The sequence below is a fragment of the Coffea eugenioides genome, chromosome 3, assembly GCF_003713205.1.
Source record: "Coffea eugenioides isolate CCC68of chromosome 3, Ceug_1.0, whole genome shotgun sequence".
NCBI lineage: Eukaryota > Viridiplantae > Streptophyta > Magnoliopsida > Gentianales > Rubiaceae > Coffea > Coffea eugenioides.
In genome coordinates this window covers 41,267,521-41,289,388 of record NC_040037.1, presented here as the reverse complement: position 1 = coordinate 41,289,388, position 21,868 = coordinate 41,267,521, and the positions used below count along the sequence as shown (strand labels likewise).

Sequence of the window (21,868 nt, the reverse complement as noted above, 5' to 3'; positions counted from 1 at the left end):
AAATTGATTGAAACCATACATAGATTTGGCCATTCATGCAGTACATTTCTAATTGCCAAAAGTATGCAAGTCATGAGTGGTAATAGGACATCAATTAGCCGCCATTATGATCAAGTTTTTTTCGGCACGTTTTCTAGTCGTAGCTCAAAGAAACTATATTTTGAAAACGATATGACGAAAATCACTTCAAATTATAAACATCACTTGACTCTATTAATTTGATCAGAACTCACTAAAAATGAGTGTGTGTTCAATTTGACCTGTATTTCATTTAAAAATAGTACATAAAAACAAGTTAGTTGAACACAAACTGAATGAGATCTTGAAGTCTAATACAAATTGGTAAGTTACTAACCATTTGAGGTATAGACCCTAATCCAAGGATTTAATCAGCCTAAATATCTTATTCTACGCTATGTGAACTGGTAGTTGCATTCAAATTGGCTACAATCGCCCATCTCACCTACCTAATCTACTAATTACCATCTAATCCCTTACTTTTTCTAATTTTCAATTAATTTTGCTATTGCTTAAGTGGTATTAGCAAGATAAGAAAGCGACATGGATTTTTTCATATGTTTGTCAAAACTTTATAGATATTTTCATATGTTTGTCAAAACTTTATAGATATAACTAAACTATGTTATGTAGTTAACATGGAACGAACTTACTATTTCATATTATCAATTTTATCTACCCGATGTTGAGGTCTTAACTATTATTAGTTTCTTTGTACCTTAGTGGTTTTCTAACCAAATTTTATGTTTAGAATTTTTGAGCACGTACTAACATAAAATTCAGCTCAACAACAACAAATGCATTAATGCTATAAGATAATAGAGAAATCCATATCAAAATGCCCAATTGAAAAAAAAAAAGTGAAAGAAAAAAGGAACGAAAAGGTCAGATGTGCTGTTATTTCATTATTGGGTTATGTAAAAACATTTCATTTTGAGAATTGAACATACATATAGACTTCGTAATAGCTTACTCTTGAAATTCTTGTCTCTTCGTTTGAAGGTGAAAAGAAATTACTGCATAGTTATTTCCATAAGTTGTAGAAAACAATCAAAAAAGACAAAAGAATAAGGTTTTGATGAGTAAAATTCAGAAATTGGAACGGCACAATGGGCTATATTTCTGTTCCAATTTTGGGCTATGTTATCGGCCATGTAGCCTGTCTTTTTCGATTGCAATGTTTTTTTATCTTTGTACGCAAAATAACATAAGATACACATCTTGACTTCATACACATGTCTAACCAAAAAAAAAAAAAACTATCCACAAGTCCTAATAATAAACCTCAATAAGGGATCTTGATAGGGTATAATTTGTTAGTATTTTATTATAATTTTCCCTTCTATCCCTGACAAATATTGTGTTAATTGCTGATATTTACTCATATTTGGTATTTTGAATCAATTTTCAGGATATAAGCAGATAACTATCCAAAAATTGTGATGGACTTTGGAAAAATTATGCGACTTCTAAGGTGCCTCAATCCTTGGGCCCTTGAATTGGTGGGACCACAAGCTAGTGAAAGGCATTTGTCATTTGCTTCAAAGAAGCAACGTAAGAACTTGGAACAGAAGTACTGAGCTTTGATCCACATTGTGGGGACCACCTAGATAGCTTTTGTAGTCATCTTTCTTTGTGCTTTAAAAGGCGAACAACGTCTACAGAAGACAAAGATCTTAGGGTTTAGTTGTAGTTTTTTATTTTAGTTCTTAGTTTCTTTCTTTGGACTGCCTCTGACACACGCCAGTTATTCACATTATTCCCCAACGGGGGAGATTTCTCATGAGCGTGGTTTAATCTTTTCTATCAAGGGGACAACTGACGATTTGGTTCGCACAATTATTGTGAGATCGAAATCTGTTTTAATTATTTTCTTTCATTTATTGTATTTATATGTTCCTTTGATTTTAATTGCTTGCCTTGTGTATGATTGATTAGTGCGCAATAATTAATTATTCATATAGGCTATTTTTGCTAAATAGGGGTAATTGAATCCGTAATTGTTCGTTATCTCTACCTCAGTAGCAACTGGCGTAATTGGGTTTATGTCAGGGGAGCATATGATCTAATTTAAACAAACCCTCGTAGCGTGTTTGTTGGTTAGGATTTGGCCTTTCTAATTATTAATGCAATCTAGAAATTAAATCCTACGGTCGTACCTAGGGTTATTTTTGGGTTAGAGAAATAGCTAACGGTCGTACCTTAGCTATCGAGAAATTAAGGAAGGGTTGGTTGTTTATCGCGTGCATGACAACTATAACTAATCTATTGCTAAATGTTGGAATTATTTCTGCATCAATGATCAGTGCCTGAACCATTTCTGAAGTGTACCCTTGGCTAGAGTTTCTCTTAATTATTTCTTTTAATCAATTATTTTCTGCACTTGATTTATTTAGTTAGCATTTAATCCAAGAACCTCCCATACTCTGGACTCTAGAAGAAATGAATTATCCCCAGTCCCTGTGGATTCGACCCTGCTCGCCGCTATATACAAAATCTGTATTTTTCTTGAGTAGGTAATTATTATTGCACAGGTTCGGCACCTGTCAGATCTCAAGCCCAGCACTAGAGTTGTCTTCTAGTCAATGCATGAAGCCTGCCTTCTCATTTCATTGTTTCCCTGTGACAAGGACCATCATCAGCGTATCACAGAAAAGTTGAGTTTCCCTCCATTTTCCTAGCTAGGAATTGCTTCTTTGCATTTCCCAAGTATTTGTACACATTCCTCATTTGTGAATAATGCTCTATTTGTGAATAAACTTCCATGACTGATCCAATGGTTTACTGTAATAAAGACATGGTTGTAATGAATCAGCAGCATACATAGATGTGTTTAGAATCAATACTAAGACTGGCCTTTTAACAACAAAAAGGCGAATATGGATCTCTTCCATCTTCTTGGAAAGGTTGTCTTACCTTCATTATAACATCATCTGCAGGAGGAATAGCTACAAACATATCTCCTCCAACAAAGGCTAAACTCTTGTTATTCGCTACCAAGCCATCAACCACATGAGGAAGATCGGTAACAATACAGTTCAAGTCAAGAAAAGCATCAGCAGTTTCCTTAGCCAAAGTTCCAGTACCACCTCCAACATCCACCAAAGAATTCAACCCTGAAAAAACATCCTAGCAATCCCTGATCAGAATACTGCCAACTAGCTGAGAATCGCAAGCCATTCCTTCGTTAAAAAAATTATTAAGCTTCTGATGTGACAAGTCTTGAAGGGATTCACATCACTGTTGTTTTGCAACCACTGGCTAAGGTGGTACCATGGATCCATCAAGGTAGGATCAAGCATGGCGTCAAGCTAAAAGGCTCATCTTTTAATAAAAGTTTAGATGAAGTAGTGAGCATATAACCTTCCTCATCATCGTGCTGACTAATTTTTGCCTCGATGAAGAAGCCTGACCGGATTAGAATCCTCATCAGGCGATAGACAAAGGGGGCTTTTGCATTGCCAATTGGAAGAGCATTGGTGAGTTCATCCAGGGTCATGGGCTTACCATGCTTGTGAATAATGTCTGGTATGCCGAGTTGAATTGTACATTTGAGGGAAATGGAGTTTATGAAGTTGAATATGTGATTCCATATGTGAGCTTGAGCTTGAAGTAGCTCATTAGCATTACCATTTCTGCCCAAATCCAACTTTTTCGCTGTTGATTTTGTTTTCCTTTTTGGGTATAACAGGTAGGCATCCAATCTTATGGTTAAAGAGCATATAAGACCCACACGAATGGATAGGCATGATGATTAGTAACTGGGGCCATGAGTGGCTATAACAATTCAATTTAGTTCTTCTGCGCACTCTTTTTGTTGACTAATATATTTGCAAGATCCAGAAAGGTGTATGGGACAGTTGTCAGGTGCCACCGTCCCAAATGATGTATGGGAAAGATTTTCTCAACAAGGCAAATTTTGATAATGTGCAGCCAAAAGCAAGTCCCATAACTTTGAAATTACAAACATATAGATACAATGTCAACAATGTCAGTGTTTCGAAATTGAATAAGTAATTTACATTTTGTTTAGAAAGTGTTGCACAACTTAGGCAAGTTAAGAACTGAAAATCTTTTTCAGTTTTTTGTCCCTCATGTTTATCCGTTCTTTCTTCAACTTACATTCAGCTGTAATGGCTGAATTTAAAGTGGAAGCGATGCATGTACTTCAACTTCAACAATGTTGGAAACAGTTATTGTCCTTAGCTACCTCAACTCCACACCATTTATACATAATGTGCTTGCTGTGCATTCCAGGCTGGGATTTGGACACATTCCAGTGTTGGATTGTGGTGGGGTTTAATACCAAATCAATGGATTAAATCCTTTATATAAAGGAGGCAAACGAACAATTGTATTACACTCAAAATATATTTAATAACAACACACAAAATAAATTTATATTGGACACTAATAATTGAGCCTCACTCTTGAGAATAGTTGCTCTAATATATCAGTGCCTCACTCTTAAGATATCTGCTCAAACACTCACTCAACAATTGAACTCGTTCATTTCCTATCTTTCACTTGAGCTTTGGTGCCCTTCAACTGAGGAAATGACATTTATTTATACTAGTAAGGATCCTACAAGCGGCTGTAATTTTTCTCTTCTCATTCAATGCCCAATTGCCAGAAAATCCGGTGAACTTCGCGAGTAAATCTGGTTCAAGATACAAGCACGAACCAAGTTGATCAGCCGCCCACGTTCAGCTTCAGGACTGGACTTTGGCAATTTGTCTATTGCCAATAAATGAGTAAAACAAACACTCCAAAGCCATAAAACTTATTCTGAACATCCTGACTAAAGATTCATCACTTTTTAGCACAAACAACATTTTCAAAAAGCATATTAATTAATAATAATAAACCTCAATGATAGATCTCAATCCCAATACTGCAGTTATCTTATAGTCACTGAAGCCTGCCTCCGTGAAAAGTTTCGCCCAATCTTTCTCATTTCTTTGCCTTCCTTTGAGTAGAACCATCACTGCCATATCAAAGAACAGTTGGGTCTCAATCGCCTCATGATCATCATCCCCTTTCTGCAGACTTTTGCAGAACATTTCAACAATTATCACTTTGCCTCCTTTTTCCTTGCTAGGAATTGCTTCTTTACATTTTTTTAGTATTTGTACACACTCATCATCGCTCCAATCAATCAATATCCACTGCTTGATTGCAAATTATATCACAATGAAAGAAAATTTTTGTTAGAAACATTGCACCCCATCTAAAGCTTTTTGCATCAAAAAGCAAAAACAAAACTATTCTCTTATAGTACCAAACACACGCAATCAATTTGACGTTTAAAACTTTGTTCTTTTTTTTTTTCCCTCTTCATGATGCAGTTCTTCGATTAAGCATAGCCTCAATTTCTACTACTCAATCTTACTTTTGAAGTTGACACTTCTTATAATTGGTGAATTTTAATCTTATGATCTCAAGCAATAAGGATGAAAATCTAAATAAAACTATTATAAAAAAAATTTGTCAACTAGAAAACGTGCAACATCGATTTCATACCTTCATTAAAACAGCATCTGCAGGAGGAATGGCTTCAAACATGTTACCTCCAACATAGGCCAAGTTCTTACTACTCTCCAAGCCATCAACAACATGAGGAAGATCAAGCACAGTGCATTTCAGGCGAGGGAAAGCATCAGCAATTGCCTTAGCAAAGGTTCCAGTTCCACCTCCAACATCTACCAATGAATTCAAACCCTCAAAAACATGCTTACAATTTTTGGTCACCACGCTACTAACCAGCCGGGTATCACTAGCCATTGCTTCGTTAAAGAATTGATTAAGCCGCGGCTCATGGCTTGCAAGATCATAAAGCGAGCTCCCATGGCAAGTATAAAATGGGGTTTCATCACTGTTCTGAAACCACTGGCTGAGATGGTGCCATGGATCAGTCAAGGTGGGATCGAGCGTGACCAGTAAAAGCGGCGTCATGCTAAAAGGGTTACTCTTTAAAAGGAGTTCAGAAGAAGAAGTAAGCAGATAACCCTTTTGATTATCATTCTCATTTCCAGGAATCTTTGCTTCAATGAAGAAGCCTGAGTGGATCAAAATCTGCATGAGACGATAAACGAAAGGGGCTTTTGCATTCTTGATGGGAAGAGCATCAATCAATTGATCAAGGGTCATCGGCTGGCCATGTTTGTGAATAACGTCTGGAATGCCTAATTGAATTGCACATTTGACGGACATAGAATTTATGAAGTTGAATATATGGTTCCATATGTGAGCTTGTGTTTGAAAAAGCTCACCAGTATGATCACCAATATTTCTAGCCAAATCCATTTTTTTGTTTGAAATTCTAGGATTTTTTTTTCGCTTTTTGGTTGGGAATTACAAGTAGAACTCGCATTTTATAGGCCGGGTATGGGATTCACAGGAATAACGTTGCAATAGTTTCTTCTAATAATATGACAACAACCGGTTAGAAAAATGAATAAACAATGAAATCAACTCAGAAACAAGGATCCAAAGGCAGCTGATTGTTGTCGACAAGGAATAGCTTGTGGGCAATTATATCAGTCCCCTTTTCTTGACCAATTCATATATGAGTAGATAGGTTACTCTAGGCTCCTACTTGGTGCAATAATTCAGTGTTTCTAGAGACTTGCTTAAATTAAAGTGTATAATCAGCACAAATTAATTAATTGTTCTTTTTTTTCCATGTGTATTATCACTTGAGAAAATCGCACAATTCACACTGCTGGTGGTGCTTTCTTGTTTGGAAGACGAAATTTAAATAGTGACAACTTTTGAGTCATGGTTGAGTAAAAGTTTACATTGGTGTGTCATCATTTTTTAGCATAATTGCTATTCACAACAATCTGACGTATCGCAATGCTTAAGAATCTTTGCTTCTTGTCCTTAAAGGAAGAAATACAGTTTTAGTTGTAATGCTGGGCACCTGTCTGATTTTAGCTCCTAATGTTTCGACACAAATAAATCTGGTCTCCAATATTTGACAATTGACGCAATTTTAGTTCCTAAAAAAAATTCAATAAAAACAAATTAATATGGTCTCCAATTTTTTCAATTTGAAATAGATTCAAGATAATTGATGAATTTTTTAAATTATTGATGGAATTAGTCACGTGTTTATTAAATTAAATTTTATTTTTACTGTTTCTTGGTTAATTTATTACTCACATAGCATCACGTGAGTTATTCTTATTGTTCAAAGTTAGCCATTGTCAAAATTGAACGAATTAAAACTGCACAGATACTAAGCATTGAAGACTAAAACTGCATTTCTTGCCATCCTTAAATTAGGGATCAATTTCTTAATTGGAACTTTGAACCATGTTTTCTTCCTTTTATGAGAGATTTACAACTCTAATGAATTTGATATTAATACTAGCTATTGTTAATCAATACCTCATACTAGAATTTGATGAAAGGTGGAATTCATGTCATTTTGGGCTATTCATTTTTTCATTATGTATATATCCAAAATTTGCAGCTCTAGATTTAGAGAGTCTTCGACCTATAAAGTATGGGTGTAATTGAGCATGGCATGATGCCAAAGTAAATGAATAACTCACATATACATCTGGAAGTCTTTTTTAAAGCCATAGATGACTTTGGCAACATGTGAGCCCACATTCATTTACCAATTTACATTTACTAGGAGTTTGTTTCTTTTCTCAGCATAGTAGTAGTTTGTCATAAGAATTAGCAAAGGTCAATTTTCGTGATTTGAATGTGACAAATGTTTTACTGCTAAGCCACACCTGAATCTAGAGCTGTCATGGATGAGATTTTATTGGATTTTCAGGGTTCTAGCATTTAATTAATGAGGAAAATTGGTGCATGTCGAGCACCTTAATATTATAAATAACAATTCATTAGAGTGCAGCAGAGCTTGGGAGAAAGATAGGAAATAAATGAACTCAATTATTAAGTGAATCTTTGAGCAGATATGTGACAGGCGTCAAACCTGTGCAATAATAAATACCTGCTTAAATAAAATACAAATTCTGTATATAGCGGTAAGCAGGGTCGAATCCACAGGGACTGGGGATAATCTAATTTCTTCTCAAGTTCCAGATATGGGGGGTTTTTGAAAATGATAGTAACTAAATTACTTGGGATAAATTAAAATAAAATAAAATAACTACAATTCAAATAACTAATTATCACAATAAAAATAATAATGGACGAACTCTAGTCAAGAGACAACTTCGGAGATGGTTCACTTAATTCGATCACAGATGCAAGGATTATTCCAGTTACTATCTGATAAATTAGTTATAGTTGTCATACACGCGATAAACAACCAACTCTTCCTCAATTTGTCGATAGCCAAGGTACGACCGTTGACTATTTCTCTAATCAGGAAATAACCCTAGGTACGACCATAGAAGTTCAATTCCCTAATTGCATGAATAATTAGAAGAGCCTAATTCTAACCAATCAACACGCTACGAGGGTCTCTTTAAGTTAGCCTGTCTATCTCCCTGACACAAATCCAATCATGCCAGTTGCCACCAGTTTAGAATAATTAAACAATTACGGATTTAACTACCCTAATTGGCTTCAGGTTATTGAATTAATCTAGAATCCGGGCCCTGGATAATCGAATAATAAAACAACCATATGAACATAAAGCAGAAGATAGACGAATACCAGAAGATAATAGGAAATAAATAAAAACTAATTCGATCTCACAAATTTAGTAGAACCAAATCCTCCGTTGTTCCTCGACTAGATGAGAAACTTAGCCACGCCTCATGAGAAAATCTCCACGTAATTTAATTGAGGTCCAGGCCATAAAAGAAACCAAGAAAGAATAAAACTAAACTATGCTAAAAACTAAGCTAAAACTATTGATAAGAAAACCTCCTGTACGTTTCTCCCTTTTTAAAGCCAAAAGAAAGTCTAATGCTATCTCTAGTGGTCCCCACTGAATTGAGAGTCCAAGGGCCAAAAGAATTGGAGTTTTGCCAAAGTCCTTGTTTTTAGTTTCCCGTAAGACTCCTAGTACAAGTCCACCCTTTTCAGCATAAAGATAGGAAATCCCTTTTTGTAGCATCCTGTGGAGCCCGGCTTGTATTTCTTTTTAGAACTTCCCATGTGTGGAGTGTTTTTCTCAATAAAGTCTCCTTTTTAGCACTTGTTTGCTCCACTTCCTGTAATTAGGGCCAAATACCAAATATAAGTACATTTCAACAATTAAAACAATATTTGGCAAGGACAAAGAGGGAAATTAATCATAAAATTAACAACAAATTATGCCCTATCAATTCCCCCCACACCTAAATCATGCTTGCCCTCAAGCATAATAACAGCAATTGAACACCAAAATTTGACAATGGCTATTGCTCTAACTATCATATTGCCAAGATACCCAGAAAAACATATATCAAGCATCACAGTTAAGATCCAAGAAAAATCACTCCGGTTAGCTTCTCAACTACCAACTCCTCCAATTTAAAGCAAACTAATCTAAGAAAAAGGAATGGTTGCTCACATTTATTAGTAAATGGTCCAACTATTAACCAAAATCTCAACATTAATTCCACAAATCGGCAAGCTGACTTTTACCACTTATTAACACAACCTTCACTTTTCTTTCTTTCTCTTTTTTTTCACACTTTTCTATTTTCTCTTTTTCCCTTTTTTTTTTTTTTTTTTTTGAATAACAAAAGACTTAGTCTATAGCCCTTAGAGCCTTTTGACGCGAACTCCAACATTTGCCAGATGGAGGAGCCCGGTTACTCAGCTCCAATCGCTACGGGACCACGCACTCATAGCAACTACTACCTTTTGACGCGAGAATCGACATTTTAGGTGAAGATCCCCGGTTACTCAGTAGTAATAACTAGCGGAGTACAGTCATCTCTTATTTATAACCATATAGCACAATAACTAAAAATAACACAAAAATAACAGCAGCCAGCCTCAAATTTCTAAACATGGAGAACTAAAATTAATAATTGGACCAATTCACAAGAAAAATGCCAACAATCATTCCCTATGCCTAGAAAAGTTAACTAAAAATTAGAAAAGTCAAGCAATTATTGATATTCACCAAAGAGATGTTCCTGAACTCAACCACATCAACTCGATACCTTTTATTAATAAACTTGGCAATAGCAGAATTAGAGACAACAATCCACATCAAACTTGGTATTCATATGAAGACTGACCACTAAAAAGAAAGAAAAGAAAATAAACGAAACATAGAACAAATAACAAAAATAATGGAAAACATGTAAAAACTAAAAATTAGAAATACTAGCTGTACCACAGCTGTCCCCCCCCCACACCTATGTCCGACATTGCCCTCGATGGAGGTAATATAGCAATTAAAGCGCAGAGAAAAAATGAAACTTCCCTCTCAAGCGGCTACGGGATAGGCGGGAACGGGGGAGTGAAGCAGACATGGTGGAAGTACGCGGCCAGGTTCTTAGAGATTGGAGCCATCTGGTTGGCGATATGCATTACTTGCTCATCCGCGTGGTTAACCTGATCTCGGAAGTGGCGCCACTGAGCATCAGAGGCCATCGGTGGGAGAGGCCACTTAGCCAATTCAAAGCGATAACAATTTAATAGCCACTGGTGCCTCCCTCATAGACAACCCAATCAACAAAATGCATAACCCAGGCACCAGAGACTATACAAACATCCCAACAATACAGCAATTTCAATCAATACTCACTGATAGCCCCAATTGAGTCAAATGCAGGAACAATGCAGTCCAAAAGCGCAACAAATGCTCCAAAGATTTAGCAATTGAAATCAATAGATAGAGTACTCCCAACAAGTCAATTAGACACAACTAATGAGCAATAGGCAATGGAGCTTCCCAAATCAACACAACCGCAGAAAATAGCTACCCACACTATCAGAACACACCTCCCAACAATGCAACAAAACAACAAGCCGAACAAACTACGAGTGGTGCTAGTGCTAATTAAAATAACAAATTTCAGCAATTGGACACAAATTCAGCCAAGATCTCAACAACTGGTTTCAAATTGACAGCCAATTACCCAATTTAAATTCCAGCAACAACCGAATATTATTCGATCAAATTTCAAGAATTTCAAGCAATCACTGCGCCCAGTACCACTGGTGCGTATACAAGAAGGGATGAAATCAAACGGCCAGCAATATAGCAGTAATAACGATAGGTAAAAGATCTCAACCAGTACCACTGGTGAGTCACAGGGAAAAATTAAATTCAATAACAAACCCAACCAACAAAATGCACACTGTAGGCACCCAAGGTCGAGACAAATGTCTCAACAAAGCATCAATTATAGGCACTAAGCAATTAGGGTCCCAACGTAGTCAAGCACAACAACAAGTCAGCCCATCAATTCAATAAATAGCAGAAAAAACCCCCTCAGATAGCAACAATCAAACTCAATTCCGTCCAAACTGATTCCGCAGAAATTACCCAATGAATTTAACTGCTCGAAACGCCCTCACAGAAAACCAACCCCAAAATGTGCAGGAGAAACCCCAAATAAATCAGCAGCTAATAAATCAAGAAAATTATCCCAATTGCGAATCAATTCCAGCAATTAGTTTCTAGAAATTGCGAATGGGGAAGGGCAAACAATACCTCCACCTGTCAATTTTTTAAAGGTAGCGAAGGTGCGGCGAAGAGGAAAATGTGAGAGGGGGGGTCGCCTGCGCAGTGGAACTGGAGGCGTCGGCTGCGGCGTCGAGCGGCGATGGTGGCGTGCTGCTATTGCGCCTGGTGGAGGCTGGTGGTGACCGCGAGGGGAGGCCGGAGCTGGAGGGAGGCGCTGCGATGCGGGCTGGTGGTCAGCCGCCTGGTTGCGCACGAGGTCGCAGAGCTGGTGGCGGCTGAGCTGGAGCTGCTGCAGTGGTGGGAGCGGCCGTGAGGTGGAGCTCAGGGCTGGACAGTGGCGCTGTAGGCCGCGGCGTGCTGGTGATGCTAATGGCGGTGGAAGCTGAGCTCACGGCGGAAACTGCGCGCGAGGGAGAATGGAGGCGGCGGCTGAAGTAGAAAAGGACAGGGGGAAAGGGAAAGCAGCGGGGAAGAAGGAAGAAAGAAAGAAAAAGAAGAAGAAAGAAAGAAAAGAAAGAATTTTTGGGAAATATTTTTTTTTTTGTTTTTTATTGCACACTTAAATTTCAAAACTCGAATTGTGAGAACCAAAACTGAAGGTGTAAAACGGAAAATGTTTTTATTTTGAATTTTTGATTTTTTTTTTTCAAGGAACCTCTGGCTTAGGCGTGGGCACGTCTAACTGCTATAGAGTCCGCAGATCCTGAACGAAAATTTCTTTCCCTCAGGCGTGACCACCTGGTGTGGGCACGTCTAACTGCTATAGAGTCCGCAGATTCTGAACGAAAATTTCCTTCCCTCAGGCGTGACCACCTGGCGTGGGCACGTCTAACTGCTAATTCCCTGCCACCAAACATCAAACTATTAATTGACACTAACATTTAACTAAAACTTCAAAAATGCATGAAAACTGAAACAAATAGTCTTGGGTTGCCTCCCAAGTAGCGCCTTTCTTTAATGTCTTTGGCTAGACATGCTATGCTTTGCTCATGGAGGATAAAATCTTGTGGCTCGTTTCAATGCTTCATCTTCAATGTGATCCTGGTAACCCTCATAGATGGAGTAATCCTTGAGCACACGAGTTACGGGCTTCCATGGACTAGTGAATGGCGCCAAACGAGTCGATGATAATTTGCATTCTCCATTCACTCCTCCCTCACTTGCATTTGCTGGTTTGAGATATTTTGCCATCTTGACTCTTAAATTGTTCCTGTCATGAAACTCAAAATTTTCTGGTATAATAAAATCAATCTCACTAACAGGAATTAAAGAATAAGAGTCAGGAAAAGATTGATCAAGGAATGGAGGAGATGTCACCGCATTTGGAGATTGTTCACTGGATTCATTCACTTGAACCATTTGATGTTGGGGTCTCAATTCTTGTGCTTCAACTTTCTTTTCATCTGCATCTTTAGATTCTTCTTCTTGAGACCCTTGCAGTACCATGTCATTTGTCAGAATAATTGCACTCTCATCTTCCTCATGGTCGATAATAGTCGGTGAGGGCAATTCTTCATAAACTGGAGAAATCAATTTGCTCATTTTAGATGCCCATTCACGCCTTCCTTCTTTCATCTCTTCACTCATCTTTTGTGTCTCCTGTTGAAGTTGATGTACCTCCTGTTGAATTTGATATGTGTTAGTAGCTATTAATTCAACCATTTCTTCAAGAGACATACCTGACATGGATGACGGTTCTTGAGACTCTAGCTGTTGAAAATCTAGTGGCCCTGTTGTATAATTATAACTGGAGTTATCCCACCATCCTTGATCATACCCGTTTGGATTAGGGTTATACCACGTTTGAGACCATGGTGAAAAATCTCCATAATTATTGAGTGGGACACTCAGATTATCTTGATATTCGGGGCACATACCGGTCGAATGATCCCTGGCATAACAAATTTTACAGGTTGCAGCAACCATTCTTTCTCTAATAGAGTTTACTGCCTCTGAATATGCAAACTTAGCAAAAAAACTAGTCTCATCGCCTTCCCCGGAAACAAAATCCAGTCTATCACCAAAATATGGAGTGTTAGAAGCCATAAACTATAATAAAAATAAATAAGAGAAAAATAAATAAAAAATAAAAAATAAAAACAAGATGAACTCAAAAAGAAACAAATTAATCTGGCACCAGTCCCCGGCAACGGCGCCAAAAATTGACAGGCGTCAAACCTGTGCAATAATAAATACCTGCTTAAATAAAATACAAATTCTGTATATAGAGGTAAGCAGGGTCGAATCCACAGGGACTGGGGATAATCTAATTTCTTCTCAAGTTCCAGATATGGGGGGTTTTTGAAAATGATAGTAACTAAATTACTTGGGATAAATTAAAATAAAATAAAATAACTACAATTCAAATAACTAATTATCACAATAAAAATAATAATGGACGAACTCTAGTCAAGAGACAACTTCGGAGATGGTTCACTTAATTCGATCACAGATGCAAGGATTATTCCAGTTACTATCTGATAAATTAGTTATAGTTGTCATACACGCGATAAACAACCAACTCTTCCTCAATTTGTCGATAGCCAAGGTACGACCGTTGACTATTTCTCTAATCAGGAAATAACCCTAGGTACGACCATAGAAGTTCAATTCCCTAATTGCATGAATAATTAGAAGAGCCTAATTCTAACCAATCAACACGCTACGAGGGTCTCTTTAAGTTAGCCTGTCTATCTCCCTGACACAAATCCAATCATGCCAGTTGCCACCAGTTTAGAATAATTAAACAATTACGGATTTAGCTACCCTAATTGGCTTCAGGTTATTGAATTAATCTAGAATCCGGGCCCTGGATAATCGAATAATAAAACAACCATATGAACATAAAGCAGAAGATAGACGAATACCAGAAGATAATAGGAAATAAATAAAAACTAATTCGATCTCACAAATTTAGTAGAACCAAGTCCTTCGTTGTTCCTCGACTAGATGAGAAACTTAGCCACGCCTCATGAGAAAATCTCCACGTAATTTAATTGAGGTCCAGGCCATAAAAGAAACCAAGAAAGAATAAAACTAAACTATGCTAAAAACTAAGCTAAAACTATTGATAAGAAAACCTCCCGTACGTTTCTCCCTTTTTAAAGCCAAAAGAAAGTCTAATGCTATCTCTAGTGGTCCCCACTGAATTGAGAGTCCAAGGGCCAAAAGACTTGGAGTTTTGCCAAAGTCCTTGTTTTTAGTTTCCCGTAAGACTCCTAGTACAAGTCCACCCTTTTCAGCATAAAGATAGGAAATCCCCTTTTTGTAGCATCCTGTGGAGCCCGGCTTGTATTTCTTTTTAGAACTTCCCATGTGTGGAGTGTTTTTCTCAATAAAGTCTCCTTTTTAGCACTTGTTTGCTCCACTTCCTGTAATTAGGGCCAAATACCAAATATAAGTACATTTCAACAATTAAAACAATATTTGGCAAGGACAAAGAGGGAAATTAATCATAAAATTAACAACAAATTATGCCCTATCAATATGTCAAGAGTGAAACTCTAATAAAATTAGAACATATATTCTCAAGATCTAGACTCAATTATTAGGCATCTAGTATAAGTTAATTTTATGAGTATTGTCATTATATACACCTTCAGTGGAATAAAACTATTTATTTGCCTCAATTATTAGAAGATTTAATCTATTAATTTGATACTAGAGTCCACCACAATTCAACAGTCTTTTGCTGACAGATATTCCTGACACACGTAATTTTGGATAGATTTCGTCCTAATTGTATGAATGGAGAAAGGAAAGTTTATACAAGTGTTAGACGAACCAAAATCCTTGCAAGAAAAAAATATAAAGTTGTAAAAAATTTGGATTTGGATATTTGAAGAATTTAAACTTTGGTCGATCATATTATTTTGAACGCCAGAATGGGCTAAAGTTTGTTTCATGACTTTTGCTCCTAAATTTGTTGTGGTGCAAATAGTCTGTCATTTCGACTTACATTGCACCATTTTGGCCTACAAAACCTACCACTGCTTGGCAATACTGTCAAATGCTTTCCTAGGCTTCCTCTATTATAGGAACATTGGGCTTCAAACATTTCAAAAAGGAATCACGCCACAGAATTAAAAATATACACATTTCTTTGGTGTAAAAAAAGATCTTTAATTATATTTTCACTTTTGGTTTTGTTTCCAACATTACTTGCATATGTCTTGATATTGGTGTGTGCAGATAACCCTTTTCATTTCATTATCAGGAAGCTAATTTGCTTTTATGAAGAAATCTGAATGGATAAAATCCACTTAAGACAATAGACTAAAAAAAAAAGGCTGCTGTTTTCTTGATTGGAATAGGAGTGAATTGGCAGGCCATGTTAATATCTGCCTACGAAGATAAATTACACATGTGAGGAAAAGAGAGTTTATGAAGTTGAATATATGGTTTCATTAGCAATTTTTTTTAAAATTTTTTTTTATCACTCTAGAATGGTTTCGATTGCAAGCGTAGAAGAAATTGGAATTTATAACGCAGGTCACAAGGCTAAAATAAATCATGTGGCAATAATTTCTGTAAATAAACTTAACAAAGTCAACAAACAACGCCCTATCAAGATGAGCTTATTGAGAAAAATATATATGTAAAAAATTGAAAACAAATAACACAATGAGATCAACTAAAAACGCATTAAATTTGACAAATTTCAATTAACCTTTGTCACAACCATCTGCAACCTACCTCAACTCCATTTCAATGAGTTGCAACTCATCCAAATTGGCTAGGCAACTTGTCCAAAGATTGATTGTTTCAACATCTTATTAGAGATTAAGAATTAAAAGTAGCATAAACAAAGCTTAATGCAATAATGGCCTAATATCCAGTTCCTCTCAGTTAGTCATAATTCATCAAATTACGCAAGTAAATCAATGTGATGCTACTTTAATTTAACATTGACTTAAGCAAGCAAATTTAACTTGTAATTACTGATCCAAATTTAACTTGATATCTGTAGCAACTCACTTGAAGAAGAGATTAGTACCACTCAACCAGCAGAATCAGCACCACCATTGCCAGACCGTCAAATAAACCAAACCAGAACAAGAGACAAATAGAGCACTACCAGTAAAATAGTAGATAATGGGGTTGGCTTGTGGAAGGCATTAACAACGTTAACGAGGAGTAAAAGCCTACTATACCAAACAAGAATAGAATCCAAACTCCAAAAGTCCACCACTAGCACACATTCTAGACTACTCACAAGTCATATTCACCAATCAGTCCTCAGCAGGCAAGTCTCCAAAATTTTTCTTTGTTTTTCTTCTTTTAGTCAAGAACCAAATACCAATCAAAGGTCTGGTCGGTCTTCATGATTTCTATTCAATCTTTATCACATAATTAAGAATCACCGATCCATACAAATCCGAGCACTTATATAATTTTTCAAATCAATAGTTTTATAGATTAGAGGGATTGCATTTTTTGGGAATTTTCTTTACTATATGACAGGTGCCGAACCTGTGCAATAATAATTACTAAAAAGTCCTAATTACCACCTCAATTAAATAATTGTAGAACAAATCCAAGTACTGGAGCAGGGACCCTAGGTGTGCAATGGGTTACTTGATTCACCCTGTTCTCGAAGAGTTTGCTTGATCCGATATACCGGATTTGTCTATAAAAATACTAATTTTGCGTACAATGGCAAGTAGGGTCGATTCCACAGGGAGCAGGTAGGAAATTATTTCTTTCCAAATTAGTAGAACGAAATTGGGGGATTTTCAATGAGAGGCAAATAAAAATAAAATAAAATAAAACAAACAAAATTCAAAACTAACTCACAAAGCACAATTCACTGAAAATAGCAATTAACAAAAGTTCTACCCAAAGGATCAACTACGTAGGCACGGTCCAATTAAATGATCATCGATGCAAAGATATTTCATCCATTTATCACTAGATTGGTTATAGCCATCAATAAGCTCTGACAACCAGCTCTTCCTTACTTTTTCGACAGTCAAGGTACGACCATTGACTGCTTCTCTAACCAAATAACAACCCTAGGTACGACCGTAGGAATTTAATTACCCAGTTGCATTAAAGCTAGAAGAACCCAACCCTAACCAATAAACACGCTAAGAGGGTTTATTTAAATTAGATCTTGCATTTCCCCATCATAAAGCCAATTATGGTGGTTGCCACGGGGTGTCAACTAAATGAACAATTACGGATTCTATTTAATTAACGTGGCAGTAGGCTATTAAATTAAATCAAATACCCGGCCGTTGATATTCAATTAATCAAATACCCATGAACAATTAATTCAGGAAATGCACGAATAGTAATAAATTGGAAGAAATAATGAAAGATTGATTAGATCTCACAGGTGTGATGGACCGCGCCCTCGCATCACCCTTTGGGTAGAGGAGAAAATTAGCCGCTCCTCATCATGTCAAGCTCACGCGATTTAATTGATTTCATCCACGCAAACATCCAAACAATTAATTCCAAGGAGCGGAGCGATGCGAATTAACTAAGGAACAAATGGGAAATTCCCTTGGTCCATTGTCTTATATTCGGTCGCTCCTGGAGCAAAGTCAAGAAAAGGGTAAAAATACACTTTACCCCCTGTGGTTTGGCACTTTTGTGGCATAACCCCTTGAGGTTTGAAAAGTTATATATAATCCTTTCATAGTTTGGACAAGAATGTCGAAATGGCAGAATTTGTATTCCATAATAGAATCAACTAAAATGTCAAAAGTACTCTTTTATAAAGTTGAAAACTGTTAATTACCAACAAGGGGTTATGCATATATTTTGAAAATCAAAATGGGATTATATGGTAAAGTACTAAATCACAAGGGAGTTATGTGGCAAAATATATAACTATAAAGGGTTAAAATGTCATATATATTACATTTATATATTTTAGTCACTTCAACTATTTTAGTTTTTAAATAAGGGAATTTTTTTACATTTTTTGGGTTCCATTACATAAGATCATTGCTGTCAATTTGACACTTTAATTTAAACTACAAAGGGATTGTATATAGTTTTTAAAACTTTAGAAAAACTATGTGAAAAATTATTAAATCATGTGGGAGTAAAGTATATTTTATCCTTAAATTTATTGAAGATGACAGTACAAATCAGGTACGATGTTGTCTCAGACCACAACCCTGTCATCCCAAATGTCATTCGGAATTGTGTTCTTTGTGGTCATGCAAGTGAAATTATTGCCACCTACCCGTAATTAGGCCTGTCAATGGGTCGGGTCTAGACCCGGATCCGGACCGGATCCGTGAAATTATTACGGGTATGGGTAGGGATTTAATTCCGTTTCCCGGATCCGGATCCGGATCCGTTTTGTCAAACAAAAAACGGGTCGGATACGGAATATAGTATTCCGACCCGTATTAGACCCGGATCCGGATATAAATGAATTAATAATTTAAAAAATATATATTTATCAATATAATTTGATTAGGGTGATGTATTTTAATAAAGTTAATTTGATTTCTTTTCTTATTTGGTTTTTTCTTTGCATTAGTTAGAAATTAGTTTACAAATATATTTTTTTCTCATTTTTATTAGAAATTATAAATTTTGGTAAATTTGTTCGGGTAGACCCGGATCCGGATCCGGGACCCGTCGGATCCGGATCCGGGACCCGTCGGATCCGGATCCGGGACCCGTCGGATCCGGATCCGGGACCCGTCGGATCCGGATCCGGAACATATAATAAAAGACCCGTCGGGTAAACGGGTCGGATCCGGATCCGGCATAGTAATCCGGGTCCGGAATAATGAATTCCGGCCCGGACCCGGCCCGTTGACAGCTCTACCCGTAATACCATCCTTTCATTCAGCCATCTTATCCCAAAATCTTATCCGGAACGTGTTTTTTGTGTTCATGCAGGTGTAAATGTACTGAGATAATCCACATCGGAGGTCGGAAGAACAAAGAAATGAAATATAAGTTTTGGTCCGTTGAATTATTAATAATTTTGAATTAATTATTTTGAATACATAGTTTCAGTTCGAAAAATTATTGGGCCAATCTAGTAGACTCAAAGCGTTATAAATGGTATCAAAGCAATTCTTGTATGGTTTCCGCGTGATTCTCTAGAATTCACATACGACTAAGTGGATAGTTACGATCAAATTTTGAAAGAACGTGCAGTTTCTAAGAGGGAGGATTAAGTGAGATGTCGCACATAGGAAATCGGAATAAGAACTAAATGAAATATAAGTCTTGTCCCGTCCAATTACTAATAAATTTAAATTAATCATTTTGAACACATAGTTTAACTCAGAAAGTTTATGGGCCACACCAGTGGACCCAAGGCATTTCATTCAGCACTATATATATGTACATGTGTGCAAAAATTTATTTCTGATTGGATAGCATTATTATATAAGAAAAATGTTTTAAAAATAGTTTGCAAAAGCTACGCTTAATTTATCTTGTAAATGAACACTCCACTTGTACTTAGATACCAAACTAATATTTGAAATTGCAAAAAAAAAAAAAAATTGAAATCCCTCAAAACTAGCATTCTCTCCATGTAGTATTATATTCTGAATTAATTTAGATGAAGACATGGTTACTTGTCTATTTTGAATTAATTGTAATACTTTTGAGGATATAATAGGATGTTATTTTCATTAACAACAAAATAATTGTTTGATATAAAAGCCTAAAGTACATTTAGAAATGTATATATCTACACAGATAAAACTTAATTGCCAAATCGACTATTGGAACTAAACACTTGATAATTTTATGTTACAAGCAACAAAATGTTCCTTAACTTAGGGATAAACCTCAATGAGACAACTCATCCCCAAGACTGGATATACTTTACAGCTACTAAATCCAGCATCTGAAAACACTTTTGCCCATTCCTTCTCAGTTCTTTCTTTGGCAGGGCCGAACATAACCAACGGTACATTTTATGCTAGGAAAGTTTTGGGCAACGGCCTTAGCAACTTTGCCAGTACCACCCCAACATCAGCAAAAGTTGTCAAGCCTTCAAACGCAAACTTGCATTTGGTCATCAGCACTTCTACAGCCATTTATTGTTTCCAAATCGAACTTCTCGAGCGCTGTAATCCCAGAGATTATTCCCATATGCAGTATCAAATGGAGAGGGACCATCATTCTGGAACCACTCGGTCAAGAGATTCCAGGGCTTCAACAAGGCAGGGTCACATGATAGAAAAATGTGTGCCCGTACATTGAATGGCTCGTCTTTCAAAAGAAGCTGACCTGCAGGGGTGAGTGCATAGCCTTGAGGGTTTTCAACAAAGAATCCAGAATTAGCCAAGAATCGCATTAAGCGAAAAATGTGGGCAGATTTAGAAGGGTGGATTGGGATGACAGAAATCAGGTCAGAAAGTGTGATGGGCTTCCCATGATTCCTGATCACATCTGGGATTCCCAATTCAACGACACATTTTAGATATGCGGATTTCTTGAAGTGGAACATTGCATTCCACACATGAGTTTGAGCTTCAATAAGCTCACCTAAATTCTCAGCCTTTTCCATCTTTTGTTCAAATTCAATGGCATAAATTCAGTAGCCTAATTAAACAATAAATGGTCAAGCAGGACTGCATTTATATGCTAGTAAATTATGGGTTGCAGTGCATATCTGCTACTAAATTATGGCAGTAGATTCCTCTTGTGCCTCCTATGAGGCTATATTTGATTGGTTTCCACGATTTCAAAGTATCTAAATAGGTTTGGCAGATCTAGAGGTGTCAAACTTTACAAACCAAATAAATACGCCCAAGTAATTCGATTAAAATATCTAATTGCTGACGCAATTGCAATTATTAATTAGTAACTGAGAAAATTCAAAACGAATGAACCTCGAGCAAGACTGAGAGTAAATTGAAGCAGCCACCATTGATGGTGACATACAAGTTGAAACAAATGGTTATGGGGCCTTAACTAGCTTTTCGAGGATCGAATTGTTTTGCCGTATTCTTGATGGCAGACCTCTTCCATGTTATAAGCATTTTCAGAAAAGGTAATCCAAAAAAAATGTTATCATCTTCCTTGTTCACTACAATGGTGGTCTGAAAATTTTTTATTAGAAAATCTCAAATTAGTGTCGGGATGATTTTTAATTTTGAATGGGCTCACAAAAGGTCGATTCTCTAATTTTGACTCGTCAAGGAAATTTTGTTTAATGTGGCCTCTCACATAAAATAGTAGAAGGCTAAAGCCTATAAGCTGTATGCAAAAGATGATATTGTATTACTCAAGTAATTTTTATTGTGATCACTACATTATATAGGGATAACGTTAAAAACAACGTCT

General features: G+C 36.6%; 3 protein-coding genes across 3 annotated transcripts; all 3 read right to left on the bottom strand.

The window, feature by feature from the left end:
* Window positions 1-2,596: 2,596 nt before the first annotated feature.
* On the bottom strand, window positions 2,597-3,517 carry LOC113766642 (myricetin O-methyltransferase-like). Its single transcript, XM_027310813.1, has 3 exons — window positions 3,382-3,517; window positions 2,935-3,134; window positions 2,597-2,638 (listed from the first exon to the last, which is right to left on the bottom strand). The coding sequence occupies exons 1-3, from the start codon at window positions 3,515-3,517 to the stop codon at window positions 2,597-2,599; spliced, it is 378 nt and encodes a 125-aa protein (XP_027166614.1).
* A 1,326-nt stretch (window positions 3,518-4,843) lies between these two features.
* LOC113765548 (trans-resveratrol di-O-methyltransferase-like) lies at window positions 4,844-6,401 on the bottom strand. The gene is made up of 2 exons (XM_027309770.1): window positions 5,542-6,401; window positions 4,844-5,186 (listed from the first exon to the last, which is right to left on the bottom strand). Exons 1-2 carry the CDS (start codon window positions 6,322-6,324, stop codon window positions 4,872-4,874), a joined length of 1,098 nt encoding a protein of 365 aa, XP_027165571.1. The 5' UTR covers window positions 6,325-6,401; the 3' UTR covers window positions 4,844-4,871.
* A 14,205-nt stretch (window positions 6,402-20,606) lies between these two features.
* LOC113766641 (trans-resveratrol di-O-methyltransferase-like) lies at window positions 20,607-21,089 on the bottom strand. Its single transcript, XM_027310812.1, has one exon. The coding sequence runs from the start codon at window positions 21,087-21,089 to the stop codon at window positions 20,607-20,609; it is 483 nt and encodes a 160-aa protein (XP_027166613.1).
* Window positions 21,090-21,868: the final 779 nt, after the last annotated feature.

Coding starts and splice junctions, on each gene's coding strand:
- LOC113766642 (XM_027310813.1), bottom strand. CDS start 3,517: ATGACCCTGGATGAACTCACCAATGCTCTTCCAATTGGCAATGCAAAA. Junction 3,135..3,381: donor TCAGCACGATGATGAGGAAG/GTTATATGCTCA, acceptor ATGTTTTTTCAG/GGTTGAATTCTTTGGTGGAT. Junction 2,639..2,934: donor CAGATGATGTTATAATGAAG/GTAAGACAACCT, acceptor TCCTTGTCACAG/GGAAACAATGAAATGAGAAG.
- LOC113765548 (XM_027309770.1), bottom strand. CDS start 6,324: ATGGATTTGGCTAGAAATATTGGTGATCATACTGGTGAGCTTTTTCAA. Junction 5,187..5,541: donor CAGATGCTGTTTTAATGAAG/GTATGAAATCGA, acceptor GCAATCAAGCAG/TGGATATTGATTGATTGGAG.
- LOC113766641 (XM_027310812.1), bottom strand. CDS start 21,089: ATGGAAAAGGCTGAGAATTTAGGTGAGCTTATTGAAGCTCAAACTCAT.